Raw genomic sequence first — 19,029 nt, forward strand, 5'->3', positions numbered from 1 at the left:
ATGGTCTGAGGGATGCCCCCCTGAGTGCACGAATTTTGTGCACTGGGCCTCTAGTATTATATAAATATACATAAAGATGTTAATTTTATTAAGGGAATATATATATATATTTTTTGTGTGTGTGTGTGTGTGTTTTCCCTCAGTTCATGGTTATCTTCCTAGTGACCATATAGTTTTGGTTCTAATCAAGTAAATGATGTCCCTCAATCATTTCTTCCTCTCTTATGTCATAAAAAAGTGTCAGGCCTCTATATTTGAATTTATCCATCTTTTCTTGGTAAACAAGGTGAAATAAATTTGGGGGTCTGAACCATTCACTAACTACACTGCTATCTTTAATTTATCAGCTTACTTGGTTCTGTCTGCCATCAAGATATATGTCTGGAGAGATAGCACCATAAAGGAAAACAATTATTGAGAAGATAAATGGCCTGTGAGAGACCTGAAAGTCTCTAAAACATAGGTAGAAAGTTACCTTGTTCAATGGTTTTGTTTGCATCTATATGTGCAGGCAGTTTTAAAACCCCAGAGATAGTGTCCCTTAACTCATAGCTTTGCTCATCTACCAACTTTAGTTGTGTTTCCTTAGTCATAACTCCACAGAAAGTGCTCCTGGTCTGGAATTACCTACTTGCTCCACTAGGGAAATTATATTTTGAATTAAAATAAGCAGCATTAATTGAGAACCAGCTTTATTCAGAAACTAAATATTTAGTGGTGGAAAATAGTGACAGATATGTGAATACTACAAATAGATTAAAATATAAATCTGATAATTTTTCATTTAGGTTTAGAATCTAGACAAATCAAACTTTAATGAAGAAAAAAAAATAGCCAAGTCGAAAAGGAAGGAAAGAAGGAAATTAAAGTGACAGCCTCACATGAATGAGAAAATTTTTTACCTTATAAAGAAGCTGCTCCACAAACACACACACACACACACACACACACACACACACACACACACACAATGTACAATACTTACTTAATAGCCCTAAAAGAGATGCAAGAGAATATTGCCTCTGTTAAATAAGAGAAAACTATAAGGAGAATGTTGATAATTATAATAATATATCAGAAAGCTATTAAAGAATAGGATGAAAAACTACACACATAAAAATACATATGTAAAAATATTTAAAAATGCAACCTATATTAAGTGCCCACTGGAATAAATAAAAATCATATTTGCACAGCAGAAAGTAAATTGTAAGTTTGAAGCCATGACTAAAAATATTCCCCAACCCAGAAGATATAAAGTATGTCAAAGAGATATATCAGTAAGTCACACCTGTCACAACTTTCAGAGTATTCAATAAATTACAGTGATTTCAAAGGGAGTAAATAAGGCAAGTAATCAGAAGAAAAAAAAACCCAACACACATAAAAAAAAAACAAAAAAACATAAAAATGAGGCAGTGTAAAAATAAGTAAGTTTCCTGAGCTGAAAAAGAAAGTGGGTTTGGAAACCATGGGTCATCGCCCTTTGTGAACCACAGTGAACCAGATGAAACCAGATATGGCCTGCTTAATATATACAGCCTTGGAGCACTCAACATATCCACAGACGAAGTACATTTCCACATGCAGTTAAGCTAAAAAAATTTTAAAAATCCCAACAGTCACATATTTTACCAACATTTACTGAGCATGTACTATGTCCCAGGCTCTGAAGAGAGAGCAATCAGAAGACAGCTATGATCCTCCCTCTTACAGGCTTTCAAGACTTTCAGTGAGAAGGGACAGGTGCTAAGAAGGCAACACAATACCTGTTAGACTGGCTCAGCACTTAGGCTGGGCCAGCACTGCTCTGTGTGCTGTGCTCTGGGCATTCAATCACTATCTGTCTTACAAATGAGAGGGCCTAAGTGCAGAGGTTAAGAGGCATTGCCAGCCAAAACCGGTTTGGCTCAGTGGATAGAGCGTCAGCCTGCGGACTGAAAGGTCCCGGGTTCGATTCTGGTCAGGGCATGTACCTTGGTTGCGGGCACATCCCCAGTGGGGGGTGTGCAAGATGTAGCTGATTGATGATTCTCTCATGGATGTTTCTAACTCTCTAACCCTCTCTCTTCCTCTCTGTAAAAAATAAAATATATTAAAAAAAGAAGGCATTGCCAATGTCACAGTTTTCTGATGTGAGGAGCTGGAATTTGATCTCAGATGTTTAGTTCCACCCTCCTGATTTTTTTTTTTTTCTGCACACTTTAGAAAGGGGGGGAAGGATTTTTAAACTGAAGCCAGCAAATAGGTTGTAGATGGCTGGGCAGCCATAGGGGGAATGCAGGCAGGAGGGGTTTTCCAAATAGAGAAAATAACCTATTTATGAGACCCTGAAACAGGAGAATCTTTGGTTTGGGGAAATTTGAAAGAAGACTCACCTTGAGAGGCTTAAAATTGTAAGTAGCAGAAATCAATAGGGTAAGTTTTCCTTTGACCACTACATCACAGTGCACTTCATCAGCTCCAGGCTCTGGGCAAATGCCTCAAACATTGGCATGCCCCAGAACTCACTTCTCATTTCTCTTTCCTCTATACTTGTTTTTCCTTGAGTACTTTAAACACTGTCATGATGTAATTATCATTGATACAGTGTTTACTTCAAAAGTCTCCCCGATTATACTAAAGAGTGGATCTATACTTTCCCGTCTCTTGCTTTTAAACCTAAGTTTGATTGGTCCAAATGGTTCCTGGACAGTTTCATTTGGATCTCCCACAGGCACATCATCATATCCCAGACCTGAATTATCCCCACTCCCACTGTTTCACTCTCGGTATTACTTATTATGTGAGTGAGCAACTCAGCCTCTCCAAAGGCCCACGAAATAAATCAAAACCTCAACCTTCATTATTCTTCATGACTTGCGGTGCTCTTACATCATCCATCATCAAACTCTATAGAGCCTACCTCCAAGACAGCTACCAAATGTATCCAGCATTCCCAAAACCACTGCCAAATACGCTTATCATTACTCACTCAGATTACTTTCAGGAAAAAAACTTCACACTACTTATATTTCAAAGGATCACTTCCTTCCCTTCCTCAAGGGCGGAGCTGAGCTGGAGAGAGCCAAGATGCCAAGTACCAAAACAGTCCATTAAAACCACAAAACGAAAGAAGCCATCCGCTCTTAGTCACTTACTGTGATAGTATAAGCAAGCGGCTACACCAGAGAAAGCACTGGGTCGCCCACTTCGCCATTTTCCCCGGCAGGATGGAACCAGTAAAGGGGCAGGTGGACCAGCACAGATGTGGCCAATTGCCTCACTAAGGAGGGAGCCTGGAACAGAAGACTCTTGCAGACCCTGGGGCTGGTTGAGGGAAAGGGGGAGGGACTGGGAGTGGAAAAGTTCTGAGCACTGAATCAGAGCAGAGAAAAGGGCATTTAAGATGCCTCCCCTCTTCTGATGGAAGGCCCAAGGAAGGCCTCTGCCCAGGTCAGGGGTGTAGACATGTAAAAGGCCTGGTCCACCAGCGGGCCTGAATACCTGACTGCAGCTCCCTTCAGAGGCTGCAATGAGCTGGCTGTGCACCAACCAGCTGCTCCCTGTGAGACCTGCCAGGTGAATCTTTTTAAAATAACTATGGCTGGCCTTTAAACTCCCATACAGCTATACTTGGTTTAGCAAGAAGCCAGACTCCTCCCTCGCCTTTTGGATTAACCCCTCACAGCAGTCTACAAACACCTGCAGTTGTCTATGCATTTATGCTTCAATGTCTACTAGTATTTATTCTACTTGCCCACTTTATCAACTATTTAATATGCTTACCTCTTCTTTATATCATATGTCATAGGTTAGATAGCAGCCTTTCCAGGAATCTTCTCTAACCTGTTAATTAGATTTCCTCTACCATTTTGAACTAGAGCAATCATCATGGACCCTAACCCTGGGTGGACATTAAACATTTCTTGCCATAATTTGAATTAATGTTGAATTCAAGTCTTATTTCAAGCTTGGTGTTTTCTAAATTTTTTTAATAGTTACCTAGGCTTTGAAAATAAAACTCAATGGTGCAGTCAGTAATCATCAGGGAGATATAAATTAACATCACAATAAGGTATCACTCCACACCTGTCAGAATGGCTACCATTAACAATTAAACACATGACAAGTATTGGCGAGGATGTGGAGATAAGGGAACCCTAGTACACTGCTGGTGGGAGTGCAAACTGGTGCAGGCTCTGTGGAAAACAGTATGGAGTTTCCTCAAAAAAATTAAAAGTGAAACTCCTATTTGACCCAGCAATCCCACTTCTAGGAATATATCCTTAGAAACCTGAAACACCAATCAGAAAGGATATATGCACACCTATGTTCATAGCAGCACAATCTACAATAGCTAATATCTTACAGCCAAGTGCCCATCAGCAGATGAGTGGGTAAAAAAAGCTGTGGTACATTTACACCATAGAATACTATGCAGCAGTAAAAAAGAAGGATCTGATACCCTTTGAGATAGCATGGAGGGACTTGCAAAGTCTTATGCTAAGTGAGATAAGCCAGTCATAGAAACACAAGTATCACAGGAGATCATAGGTGGAAATCTAAAGAGCAAAATAAACTGATAAACAAAATAGATCCAGAGACATAGAAAAATGAGACTTGAATCTCAGAGGGAAGGCAGGGTGGGTGGGGAGAGATTAATGGAAGAATTTAGATGCCCATAAGCATAACCCATAGACATAAACACTAGAAGGCCTGGGGTAGGGGTGAGCAGAGGGGCGCTGGAGCAGGCTATAGGTGATCAATGGGGAAAAAGAGGAAAGCTGTCATACTTTCAACAATAAAGATACATAGATCCAGAATGATAAAAGCATGAACAGACTGTTGAACCTCAGAGGGAAGGCAGGGGAGGGTGGTTGGGAAGAGAACAACCAATGACCTTGTATGCATATATGCATAACCCTTGGACACAAACAAAGGGGTGGTGAGGACTTGGAGGGAGGGAGATGAGAGCGAGCCAGAAGAGGTTAATGGGGGATAAAAGAGGACTTATGTAATGCTTTCGACAATAATGTTTTAAAATAACAAAGATAAATTCTTTAAAAAAAATATATATATTATTGATTTTTTTTACAGAGATAAAGGGAGAGGAATAGAGAGTTAGAAACATGGATAAGAGAGAAACATTGATCAGCTGCCTCCTGCACACCCCCTATTGGGATTGTGCCCACAACCAAGGTACATGCCCTTGACTGAAAACAAACCTGGGACCTTTCAGTCCACAGGCCAGCGCTCTATCCACTGAGCCAAACTGGTTTTGGCTAAAGATAAATTCTTGAAAAAATAAATAAAAAGTGGTACATAATTTCTCCAAAATAGGAAGAGCTTCTGGAAGAAAGAGATGTCTTTCAGACCTCTAGTTGAAGAGATCTGTAACATGAAGATGCATTTTGGAGCAATTATAATCATTAGAAAATTGTTCTTATAATAAACAGAAATCTATAATTTCAACTCTTAGTTTTGTTCAACTTTTTAATCTTCTTTTGTGTATGTTTTCTGTAATGGATATTCAGTTATTTGAAAACAGTTATCAGTATACCTAATAAGTATGCTTTTCTTCTTTAGCTATTCTTCAAATGTGAATGTTTTGTAGATATTTTCCCATTCTGAACATTATCCTTTTGATGGGCTTCTATCTCTGAATATTCCCATAAAATGTAATCCTGTGAATGAACAAAATAAAAGTGATGTAATCTTAGTTTAATACACTGGAACTATATTAACTCCCTTGATCCTGTTACTGTAATTCTTATCTGGATTTATTACATAGTCCTATAAATTACATTTCAAATATCTGAAAAATCCATATATAAGTTAATAGCTTTTTCCCTTTAACATGACAGATAAGCAAACTATTAAAATATGTGCATATTTGAAGATATAAACTAAAAGTTTTCATTTTCAGCAAAATACTTAGACATTAAACCTTTTTATCTCCTCTACTTACATTTCTCTACTAATATTTACCCTTTATCTCAGATATAACTTTGTGATTATATCAGTAAAGCATATCCTGTGGGGAGCATTCATTGGCATGAATTGGCACCAGTTAAAGGAAAAGACAGGCATATTCCAGGAGCTCAGAGTCTATGTTATGTAAGTCTCAAAGGATTCCAATACTGTTCCAGTGGGTGTGATTATGCCATTAAGCATCTCTAATAACAAACATTTTAAGTACATATTTATAAATTGATCTTTGGAAAACTTTCTTCTAAAAGACCATGCCTCTAATTTTATGATGAAATTCATTGGGAAACTGAATTTGCTTTGCAGGAATTCTTGTTAAATATATTTTGACACAATTCAATAAAAAGAGAGAAAGCAATACTATATGTATATATACACATATATCTTTTAGTGTCATTCCTTATACCTCTGATCTGTGAAATAGAGATCATGTGAAAATCAATTTACTCATTTCCAAGTAAGATTTAATAATCTGGTATGTCAACAGTGTTTTATTAAATCCAGCTCTAGTTCATCTCTAACAAAATTACACATGACGATTGAAGTCTCTTAGCTTGCAGAAGAGTTGCACAATCATTTGCAGAATGATTTAAGGAGAGAAAAATGACTCTCTGTTGATAGTGATATCATATATATATATATATATATATATATATATATATATATATATACACACACACACACTCTCTCTCTCTCTCTAAAGCAAGGTCAAATAAATAATTCAATGAATACTTTAAGTCATGTTTTGAAGAAATACACATTTGGATTATTGTTTATGCAAAGAAATAAGTAGAGAAGGTGGAGAAAACTTGTGACCATGTTATCTAGTCCCAAGGTTTCTGGATTGGTGATCAGACTTTTCAATATAATGGTAAGGACCAAACGTTCTAGAGACAGATGTCTCAGGGGAGAGCTTGGCTTCATCTCCTACTGGATATTTTTGCCTTTCCTCATATTTGCAATGAGAATAATAATTGCATTTATTCAAGAAGTTTGTTCAGAAAATAAAAAGAAATATCACATCTAAAATACCTAGTGAAATGTTTATCACATAGAAATTATTTGAGAAATAAAATCATTATTAGTTTTATAAGATTGCATTAGAAATAAAAGCCTCTGTTCCTTTTCTTATTAATTTGAAATATTAGTATTTTTGCTATCATAATTATTCTAAAAATAGTTTTAAACAGTGGAACAATAAAATTTAAAAAACCCTGTCCTTTTGAATTGAAGTTCCCAATATAGTGCCTACCATATAGTAGGCATTAAACAAAATTTTAATGAAGAAAGAGACATCATGAACCTCCAAGCACATGACTTCCTCATACTCTCCACCTGGGGTTTTCTGAGGCATATTCTGAAATACTGTGCTCTGGAATACTGTTAGAATAGTTGCACCAGACAGTCCTTAAATTTTGATCTCTTATTTTAGGAGAAATTGTAGCAAGACTGGTAAATGTGCTAGATTGTGGAATCCGATTATTAGGGAGACTCATTACACTTGCGGGTCATAGGAGACAACCCAATAGACACCTGAAGCAGTTTGGGGCCTTTTTTCCTGCATGTGTATTTCAGGTGCATTGATCTAAGCAGGTAAATCATTTTTGTAGTGAATTCTGGAGCAGGGCTTACTTATCTACACAGGGACACTTGCCATAGCATTGCTCAGCCACTGGCAGAACCACAGACACAAATGTGATCTGGGGGGGGGGGGGAATTGAAAGACCGGGCAGAGTAGACATGGAGTCCTAAAGAAATGGGATCTTAGGTGGGTTACTAACACAGGCACAGGAACTCAGGTGTAAGGAAGCAGCCAGTAAGCCCCTTCCCCTAACAAATTAGAGATGGTGTTTCAGGGAAAAAGACAGCGTGTTTGAAGAATCGGACCACATGATGCAATTTGACTGGCAGTCAAGTGCAATGTGATTCAGAGTGTTAGCATGCTCAAGGGCAGCTTTTAAAATCCCTCTGCCAAAGGTAATATTCCACCTTAAAGAAGAAGTAGAGCAGGGTCTGGATCTCAGATTTAGTATCTCTTTGAGAAAAGAAGGATGCTAAGGCTCAGGATTGGATTGAACAACACCCTAAAATTCTCCAATAGCATTTGCAGTATTAATGTGCCTTAAAATATGCTTTATTCTTATAATGCCAGCAATATTTTGACATCTGTTGAAATATTTCTTTTTATAATAATGTGGTTTTTTGTTTTTTTTGTTAATCATAATCCAAGGATTTTTTTAAAATTAATTTTTAGACAGAGTAGAAGGGACGGGGAGAGACAGAAAGAGAGAACCATTGATGTGACAGAGACACATGAACTGGTTTCCTTATGCATGTTACATGCTACAAGGTACATTCCCTTGACTGGAATTGAACTTAGGATCCTTCACTCCTCAGACCTATGCTCTAACCACTGAAATAAATAGATTAGACTACAATAATGCTTTAACATTGACCTTATGTAACAATTCTTTCTCTTTGAGTTTCTTCCTTCCTTTAACATCTGCTATGAATATTTATATATTCAAATATCACTCCCTTGTTGGAGACTTTGCCAACAAAATCCTGGCAAATGACTACATTGCTGAAAATCCTTTCAGGTACTATTGTATATTCTCCTGAGCCCAATAGTTGGGGAGCTTTGCATCTACCACAATACTAATTACAGGTTTCATTAACTCTCTTCATTCCTGTCACAGGCTTTCCAACCCTGCCACAAGTCAGTGGCATTTTCAAACTGTACTTTCCATGGTGATCCCTGGCTCTGGACTTCCTGAGAGTCATTCTAGTCTTTGATGACATGTAGCCTATACAAGCGCTTTCCATCTTATTCAATTTTCATACCTTATCAATAGCCCAGTTTTTGGTGGACTTTATTTCTAAACATATCTACGTTTCCTCTTGTCCTTTTCCAAGAAATACACACATTTCTTTCAAAATTGTGAGTTCATAGAGGCTCCATGAAGCATAATTAATAGCCTGCAATGTTCTGAGGAAGTTTCCTAGATTTTCACAAGCAGAAATAGTTGTACATGTTTCTGGCCACTTTTCTGAAAACCCAAGTCTGCAACAGTACGAGCCCCCAAATGGATAAGTCTGATTTTAAATGACTTCTATAGCTTCTTTCTGATGCTAAATTGAACAATTTAGTTATAAGAAGAAAAACAAAACAAAAACAAATGCTCTTGAAGTAATTTAAGGAGACTAGAAATAATCTCATGGACTTTGCCTTAAAAAACTTGCTTTCCTGGGAGTATGGGTTAGAGATTGCACTTCATATCACATAGCTAGTCTCCCCAGTAATCAATCCCTTTCTCCTTTCACTGGCCACTTGTCTTTTGAATCTCATCACCTGCCTCCCACTCTCACCCTTTTCCCAACCCTACATCTCTTCTTCTCTGGCCATAGTTAACCCTTTATTATTCAAAACAATTTAATTTTCTCTTGACTTTTCCAATTAGCTTTCCTTCCATTTGATTGAAACAGTTGTTTTTATTTTTTTTAATGTCTCAAGGAGAGGTTAATAAACTTCGAAAACTAATAACATTTTATTAATTGATAGCAAGATTATGATCACATACATTTTAAGTACATGTTAATATAAGCTCTCCTTTTCCTTATAATGTTATTCATCTTTCCCTATACCCCAGAAGGTTCCATTCCCTGATTTCACATTGAGGACAAACTAAATAAATTTATGCTTCAACTCAGCTCACCTTTTCTCTGTCAGTGAATGCAGACCTTGGCAAGGATAATTGGATGAAGTGCTAAATTATTGCTGATGCCAAGACTATGCGAAGACTGAATTTGCCTGACAGGTCCTCCGTGGGCATGTGAAAAAAAAAATCCCTTGCTGTTTTCTTTTCCCCCCCTCCAAATGCTTATGTTAAAAACACTGAAGTCTCAGAAAGGTATTCCCAATGTGCTTGTTCTTGTTGGTGTTTAATGTAATCTGCTTCTCAGAAAAAACATACAAGTGATAGTATTGGTTTTTGTAATGTCTTGAGCATGTCTATATCATATGCCTGAAATGTTTCAAAAAACACTGCCATTCCAACACTTTGCATATTAAAATTTCTTTCAAACACTTCATTATTTCAATTCTCTTTTTAATCCTTTGTTTTACATTTTATTATCTTAACTACAGGATCAACACATACATGATTATTTAGATAATTTGAGATATTCTTATTGCCTAAATGCAAAGAATTTGGAATTTGGCAAATATGTTAGCAACAGATATTATGAGGACAGACATACATCATTTGCCATCCTTCACATCAGAATCTGAATACATAATCTAAGAATGAGTAGTGGATGTTTCACATGATTGTTGAGGCCATAGATTTAAAAAATCTGATTATATTTCCATTCTTAACGTAGAGAAGGTGATTGAAATTTGATAAATTACAAGTTGAAGCAAAGGTGCTTAATTGATTATTTCCTCCTGTCAGATTTTCAGATATAAGTCATAGAGATATTCCAAAGAGATAAGTTGTTTTTTTAAATTAATGGGCAATATTTTCACCAAAATAAATTATCAGACTTCTGTAAGTATTTAACAGTGATTTGAAAGTAGGTCAGAAAATATCTGCCATGTACATGAAATATTAAAATAACCTTTAATTATTACATAGATACATTTAAATAAAATTCAATGCTATAATTTATTCAGGTTCTAACTGAATATTTAGAAGCAATATAGCAAGACCTCCAAATCAACTTATTTTTCATGTAACAAAATGAGGCCTGTATAAGTAATTCTGGATGTGGATTCCAACTTCAGCCCTGAACAATATATCTATACTAATAAAAGGGTAATATACTATTCAGACCAGGAGACCTTCCAACATCCTTCCAGACAAAGTCATGGTGACGAGGCTGAGGCAGAGGTGGTTAGGAATGATCAGGCCAGGAGGGGAGAGTAGTTGGGGTGATCAGTCCAGTAGGGAGTGGGCAGTTGGGGGTGAGCAGACCAGCAGGGGGCAGTTGGAGGTGAGAAGGCTGGTGTGGTTGCAATAGGGGGCAAGCAGGCCAACAGGCAGGCTGGTTAGGGGCAATCAATCAGGCAGGCAGGTGAGCAGTTAGGACCCAGCGGTCCTGGATTGTGAGAGACAGGGATCAGGCCTACACCAGTAGTCAGACATCCCCCAAATGGTTCCAAATTAGAGAGGGTACAGGCCGGGTTGAGGGATACCTATCCCATGCACAAATTTCATGCACCAGGCCACTAATTATATGATAATGACAAGGCCCTTAGCCCTTCTGCCCCAACTCTTCATCTACAGCACTGAGCAGTTAGAATGCATGCTCTCTCTGTTCCCTTAAAAACTTAAATTATATATTTAAATAAGAAACATAAAAGTGGGTAGTTTAAAAAATGGCATTTAGATTTAAATGCATGACCCTGAAACTATCACTAGTTTGCTATTAATTCATGTATAACAGAATTTAAAGATGGTGATTCCATTGCCATTATTATAACACTACTTCAAGCTATATCATTGAATGATATATTTCTCTGAATTTCCAATTTGAGTAAACTACATTTCTATGCAGTGTACTTAGTGAGTTAATGAAACTTTGATTTTCTTACAAACATTTCAATATTTATAGTTATATATATATATATTAATATATATTATTGACTTTTCACAGAGAGAAAGGGAGAGGGATAAAGAGCTAGAAACATCGATGAGAGAGAAACATCGACCAGCTGCCTCCTGCACATGTACATGCCCTGGACTGGAATCTAACCTGGGACCCCTCAGTTCACAGGCCGATGCTCTATCCACTGAGCCAAACCAGTTTCGACAGTTATCCAAGTTTTGAAATTATCATAATATTTCTTAAAACATTAGCATCTTAAACAACTTCTAAGACTATAACTTTACAATTAGAGAAAATAAGCTTATCTCTAACAACTACTGTTCCACCAGTATATTTTTATAAATTTGAGTAAGAAAAAAAGAAGGGAATGAATCAAAATTATTCTTTATATTTTCAAACAAGAAATAATGATCTAGTAACTAGATTCTAGTTAAACTGATGATCATTATTCCAAAGTAAGGAATAATTATAAAATTATAGAGAAATCGGGAAATATGCATAGAAAGGAACACCAGAGTTCACTTAATGTGTTCTAAAATTCACATTTAATATGTAAACAAAAATTCAAATTATCCTTCTATCAAATCATTTAATTATGAAAATGTATATTTATCTCAATTTGAACAAAATCTTACAGACACTTTGAAAGGCAAAGAGCATGGAAGGAAGAAGGAGAAGCATATGGAGGTGTTAACAATAAACACCAAGTCAGATATGAAGGAAGAGAATTTCTTTTTAACAAAACATTTCTACAAGTCTGATGATGACTATTTACACTTTAATTCTAAGCTTCATCAAAAACATTTTAAAGATGACTAGCTAATTCAGGGAGACAGTTTTCTAAATCAAAAGTGTGAACCATAGTTATTTCTATCCTATTTTATTTTAAAAATTTGATTGACAATTGCCCCTATTTTAAAAAAAAATTAAATTAAACAGGACTAAGCCAGGATCTATGCAAAAAATACCAAAAGAGGAACGAGAGAGTGGCCTATAGCAAGATAGAGAATAAACACATTTTTAAAAATCACCCCAGAAGAAATTCAGTAGGTATATATATTTTTTTCTGAATTTCCAATTTGAGTAATATATATATATATATATATATATATATATATATATATATATATATAGAGAGAGAGAGAGAGAGAGAGAGTTCCATACTATTCATGGTTTCCTGCATCTGCTGGAGACTTGAAATATCTCCCTATAGATAAGGAAGGACTGCTATAAATGGAATAAAATTGATAGCATATTGGATGGGAGAGAATACTAGACAACAAACAGAGCCAAAGGGGAAAAATGTAGAAAAAGGATAAAAATAAAGAATTGTATAGTCAGAATATTTTGTTGGAAGTAAGAAAAGCCCAAGTGAAGTTGAATTAAATACAGAAAAAGAATCTATCCAGGGTAAAAGGGTGTGTGAAAGGGCAGTTACTGCCTTATGCAACTGAAAGATCCATTACCTAAATCATGTTGAATTTAAAAACTTAACTGAACTATTAAAAATCTGTTTTCATCCATCTCTCTGTCTTTTTTCTTAGTCATGCTCCCCTCATTTAAGGCAAAGATGTTTAGTTTTAATACCAGTTATGAGAACTAGCTTGACAATATAAATAGGAAGAGAACCCATGTTTCATAGCAGATCTGTTTTTGCAAATCCTTTCCATTGGCTAAATGTGTGTTATAAACTTAACCTGAACTAATCACGGTAATCATAGGGATGGATTTTATGGACTGAACATGCCTGATTGGTGACAAACAATGAAGACTATCCCCTTGAAACACATGAACTTAGAATAGAAGAAAAAATACAAAATTGTTATCAGAGAATAAGGGAATGAATCTGGACAGTCACTAACAAGTAAACAAATAAGAGATGGCTTGTATTAATACAATGACAGAGAGATCAGGCTATGGGTTGCTAACAGCAACAACAACAGAATTGAAAGATTAGAATAATACAAGAAGGGTAAAAAAAGTCAGTAAATATAAAATGGACATGAAGGAATGATAAAAAAAAAATCAGGTTATAATTAGGTGATACATAAAAATGTGTGTACATAATATATATATATATATATATATATATATATATATATATATATATATATTTGTGTGTGTGTGTCACGTGGAAAAATAAAATATATACATAGAATAACAGTATGCATATATTTACATTACTGTCAGCATGTGCTTGTATATATATATATATATATATATATTTATATATACTGTATTTATACATATATGAATATACACACATAGTAGCAGTGCTTAGAAATCTGAGGTACAGTGAGGGCACTTCAAATTCCATTTCCTTATCATGACAGTGGGTTTACTTAAATGATGCAGTAAAAAAAAAAAAAAATCAGGGGTCTGAGGCAGCTGCTGTAGGCACCGGCGGAGCGAGCGGTAGTGCGGAGCAGCGACCGCGGCGTGGGATTTGCCTTTCTGCCAGCGGCCCAGAGCGGCAGCGGCGCCATGAGTGGGGGCACCCCTTACATCAGCAGCAAGATCAGCCTTATCTCCAAGGCGGAGATCCGCTACGAGGGCATCCTCTTCTGCACCATCGACACCGAGAACTCCACCGTAGCTCTCACCAAAGTTCGGTCCTTTGGTACCGAAGACAGACCAACAGATCGTCCAATACCACCTCGAGATGAAGTCTTTGAATACATTATATTCCGTGGAAGTGATATTAAAGACCTCACTGTTTGTGAGCCGCCAAAACGACGATGTTCTTTGCCTCAGGACCCAGCTATCGTTCAGTCTTCTCTAGGTTCATCTACTTCTTCATTCCAGTCAGTGGGTTCCTATGGACCTTTTGGCAGGATGTCGACATACAGTCAGTTCAGTCCAAGTTCATTAGTCAGGCAGCAATTTGGTGCTGTTGGTGTTGCTGGAAGCTCCTTGACATCCTTTGGAACAGAAACATCAAACAGCGGTACCCTGTCCCAAAGTAGTGCAGTTGGTTCTGCCTTTACACAGGATACAAGATCTGTGAAAACACAGTTATCTCAAGGTCGTTCAAGCCCTCAGATCCTTTGAGAAAAAGCCCTACCATGGAACAAGCAGTACAGACCGCCTTGGCCCACTTACCTGCTCCGGCACCTGTTGGGAGAAGGAGCCCTGTATCAACCAGGCCTTTACCATCTACCAGCCAAAAGGCAATGGGCAATCAGGAGCACAGGCGAGCTGAAAGACACAGCATTTCAAGACCAGAAATGAGCCGCTCAGAAATGATAGCAAGAGACAAATGGTTCCAGGTGCTCCTTCAGCTCCAAGGAGAGGGCGTGGGTGTCATCGAGGTGGCAGGGGAAGATTTGGTATTCGGCGAGATGGTCCTATGAAATTTGAGAAAGACTTTGACTTCGAAAGTGCAAATGCCCAATTTAACAAGGAGGAAATCGACAGAGAGTTTCACAATAAACTTAAATTGAAAGTGGAAGATAAACTTGAGAAACAGGAGAAGCCTGTAAATGGTGAAGATAAAGGAGACTCAGGAGCTGATACTCAAAACAGTGAAGGAAATGCAGATGAAGAAGATCCACTTGGACCCAATTGCTATTATGACAAAACTAAATCCTTCTTTGATAATATTTCTTGTGATGATAATAGAGAACGGAGACCAACCTGGGCTGAAGAAAGAAGATTAAATGCTGAAACATTTGGAATCCCATTCGTCCAAACCGTGGCCGTGGCGGGTACAGAGGCAGAGGAGTTCTTGGTTTCCATGGTGGCCGAGGACGTGGTGGTGGTAGAGGTGGCACCTTCACCACCCCTCAAGGATTTCGTGGGGGATTCAGAGGAGGTCGTGGGGGCAGGGAATTTGCAGATATTGTATATAGGAAAGACAACAAAGTTGCTGCATAGTCTACAAACAAGTCTTTGGAAATAGGTGAACTTCTAGCTCTTCATGGTCCTGAGAATTGGTTTCAGTCTTTACCAAGAATGAAGAAGTGGATTTGCTGTCTATTTGTCACCAGCACTGGGTTTTTGTTGTTGTTGTTGTTGTTGTTGTTGTTGGTTTGTTTGTTTTTCTGCTTAATTTCAAAGATATGATGTAGTTATATTGGGGGGGGGGGTAAGGGGCAGCTCATCTTTAAAAATGAGCATTAAATATATTTGAAATAGCAGAAGGTTAAGTAATTTCTTCTAAAGCAGTACTTCAATGGGACTTACAAGTATTTTTTCATCACTGAAATGATTTTTTTTTATCACTAAATTGTATTTGGCAATTATTGTAAGTTACCTGCAGATAGGGCCGTGATACTGTGTTTCAAGCCACAGAAGGGTGTGTGTGTGTGTGTGTGTGTGTGTGTGTGTCTGTATCTTTTTCCCTTTCTTTTTGGCAATCCTGTAATATCCCTTTTGAGGTAGTTTATTTCATCAGTTAATTGGGATGCTGGATGGTAGAGAATTTTGTCAGTCAACTATGTACACACAGTAAATACTGTTTCTTAGGCAAAGATAACTTTTTTATATAGTTATAAAATTCCATTATATAGCATTGCCAAAGAAACATTAAGAACTTTGTATAGCTGTATAAAAAGCAACTAATTTTTTAAAGAATAAACATTTTAAAGTCAGTAAACATACTGTGTCCTTGCAGAAGTTGTGCTGAAGATCAGAGCTATGGGTGGGTCTTTTTTTTCTTCTTCTTTTTTTTTTTTTTTCCATAGCTTTCCAGCCTTAAGATTTTTTATTTTGATTTTTTTTTAATGTTTAGAACACAAATGAAGATTTGATACATTCTTTTGTTAAATTATGCTCATTGTAAGAATTTCATTTTATATTAAATGGCATATCACAGGATTTGTCCAAATAATAAATATTTTCAGTATATGAATGTAAATAATCATAGATAATAATGTACTTAGCTGTATTTTCAAATAAGTAAGTCCTCCCCTTTTTTAAGACAGTAAAACTAGGCATCAATTAACCTGTTCTTCCTGATGATGCCTGGAATTTTGTCGTGATAAGTTGACTCATTTCATTACATTTCAAGAGAATTCAGAGTGTTAGAAATTATTTTGACAACTTATCAGATATCATAACACTGGTCCTTTGGCCTGTGATTCACAAATGACTCAATATAGAGTTCATTGCTAACTATAAGTTACTAGTAATTCTTTTTGATACTTTAAGCTATACCGGGGGGAGGGGGGGAAATCTGGCCACCTTTGTGTTTTTATGAAGGCCATGGAATAAAGGGATCCAAAGATTTAAATATTCTTATCTCTCTTGATTTTGTTAACTTTCTCCTTAACTACTCAGTAGTAATAAAGATGTGGAAAACTGCACAGTAGAATTAGAATATTTAAAGATGGTTGATATTTTTAATTTTATATCTTTTGTATAGCTCTACAAGATGTTTTGTAATTTGGTTTCATTATTAAGTTTCAGTACTTGACAGTCATAATTTAGATAATATTGTTTAATACTGTTTGCATGTTAACAACAAAATATTTTGGAGGACCCATAAATCATGATATTGAACACATTTCTGAGGCATTCTGAACATTAAAGCAAGTGGTATGGCAATACTTATAGACTGTTTAAGATGTACTGGGCCTATTTCAAGAAGAAAAACTGTAAATACCAGTTTTACATGCTCTAAAAATATGAATTCATGCAATTTCCAAGCCCTCTGGGTCACTGACTAGGGCCTTTGGTGCCCTAGTAACTGGCAGCATGGTATACCTGCAGTGCACCTTACAATATTAAAGCAAGGTTTTTATTCTAAGACAGAATAAAACTCTTCAATTAAAAAAAAATCAAAAAGAAACCTGGTCTTCCTTGTCAAATATGCACTTGCTTTCACAGACCTGCTGGGAAAGGTATATTCATTAAGTGGGAGGAGATATATATATTTAAAGTATATACATATAATAAACATATGTTGATATAGCTAACTTCTTGGCATTGACCTTAGCTAATTCCAAATTTGGAAGCAGCAGTGCTAACAGAAACAACAGATTTGTGCATGGCTGCATATGGGTGCTGTTTTATTATATATAAAACACTGTAGATCGCTTTGGAGTGTATGAGGGCTAAAGGTTGAATGGTTATAATGAAGCAAAATTGCAGGTTCTCAAGGGCAGGGTGGAAAAGCAAATGAACTGTGGTTTTAGTTCCTTGGAAATTACTTCAGCGATTAAGAGGTGTTCATATATGTGGTTTAACTGCAATCAGGGCACTCAGTGGAATACCCAGACCACTTCTTAATGCATGTTGGACATTAATTCAGCAATTATAAAAAGGATATAAATGCTAACATGCGCATTTCCAGTAATATGGCTTTCAGTCCCTATACCATCATTGTAGAAATGTATTATGTGGCTTTTTTAAACCCAGCTAGCTCTGCAAGGTCAATGCAACCAGCAATTCATTCCTTGCAGAGTAACCATTTTATTAGGTAGCATGGAAGTCAGAGCTCCCTATTTCATTAAATGGCAATTAAGTAATTTAAAAATAATACCAAGTCTCTTAATCAGCTTGTTTTGGCAAGTGTTCCACAGGGGACATTGGCATTATCTAATAATTAATAAGAAAAGCGCTTCATGACTATAACCAACGTTTTTATGCCTTAAATTTTCCTGGCAAACCAAAGGTTTTAGAATATTTGTCTTATGAGAATGCTGTCTTTAAAATGCATTCTCTCTCAAGAGAAAAGCCTTTAATAAGTTCATGAGATAATTATTCAGTGTTAGATAGAGTGAATTTTATTTTACAGTAGTTTGGCAAAAAGCAGTCATATCTTAGATGAGTAGTTATGAGTATAAACAAATCAAACTTTTACCTATTAAATCATTTTGTTCTTTTACCTTAAATACATGGAATTGGAAACTATCCTTGGAGAAAATTATACCTTAATTAACAGTAATTTACTGCTTTATAACAAACCACCCCAAAGCTTAGTGTCTGAATCAACCTCAGTAATTTATTCTGGTCACAAATACTTAATTTGGGCAGAGCTTGGCAGGGACTATTATCTGCACTACATGGTGTCAGCTGGCACTGCTAAAATAGGGGCTAGCAATGTGGTGGGCAAACTGCAGCTCTCGAGCCACATGTGGCTCTTTGGCCCCTGGAGTGTGGCTCTTCCACAAAATACCACGGCCTGGGAGAGTCTATTTTGAAGAAGTGGTGTTAGAAGAAGTTTAAGTTAAAAAATTTGTCTCTCCAAAGAAATTTCAATTGTTGTACTATTGATATTTGGCTCTGTTGACTGATGAGTTTGCCGACCATGGGGCTAGTGGATCTCTTCTGAGATGGCTCATTCCCAAGATGGCAAGTTGGTGTTGGTTTTCACTGGGATCTGGGCTTCTGTGTGGGCTCCAGTTCCTCTTTATGTCTCCAGGGCATGTCTGGCCCATTTCACTCAGTCCTGATTGGCTAGTTCCCAGCAGCAAGCTAACCTACCACTTAGAGTGTTTCTGCCCC

General features: G+C 36.7%; 1 protein-coding gene across 1 annotated transcript; it reads left to right on the forward strand.

Moving 5' to 3' along the window:
• The first annotated feature begins 13,961 nt into the window (after positions 1 to 13,961).
• LOC118706082 (protein LSM14 homolog A-like) lies at positions 13,962 to 16,813 on the forward strand. The gene is given in 4 exon segments (XM_036415252.2): positions 13,962 to 14,617; positions 14,620 to 14,805; positions 14,808 to 15,260; positions 15,263 to 16,813. Coding segments are annotated over 4 exon segments (1,386 nt in total). The 5' UTR covers positions 13,962 to 14,064; the 3' UTR covers positions 15,457 to 16,813.
• Positions 16,814 to 19,029: the final 2,216 nt, after the last annotated feature.

The sequence above is a fragment of the Pipistrellus kuhlii genome, unplaced genomic scaffold, assembly GCF_014108245.1.
Source record: "Pipistrellus kuhlii isolate mPipKuh1 unplaced genomic scaffold, mPipKuh1.p scaffold_m20_p_1, whole genome shotgun sequence".
NCBI classification, from domain to species: Eukaryota; Metazoa; Chordata; class Mammalia; order Chiroptera; family Vespertilionidae; genus Pipistrellus; species Pipistrellus kuhlii.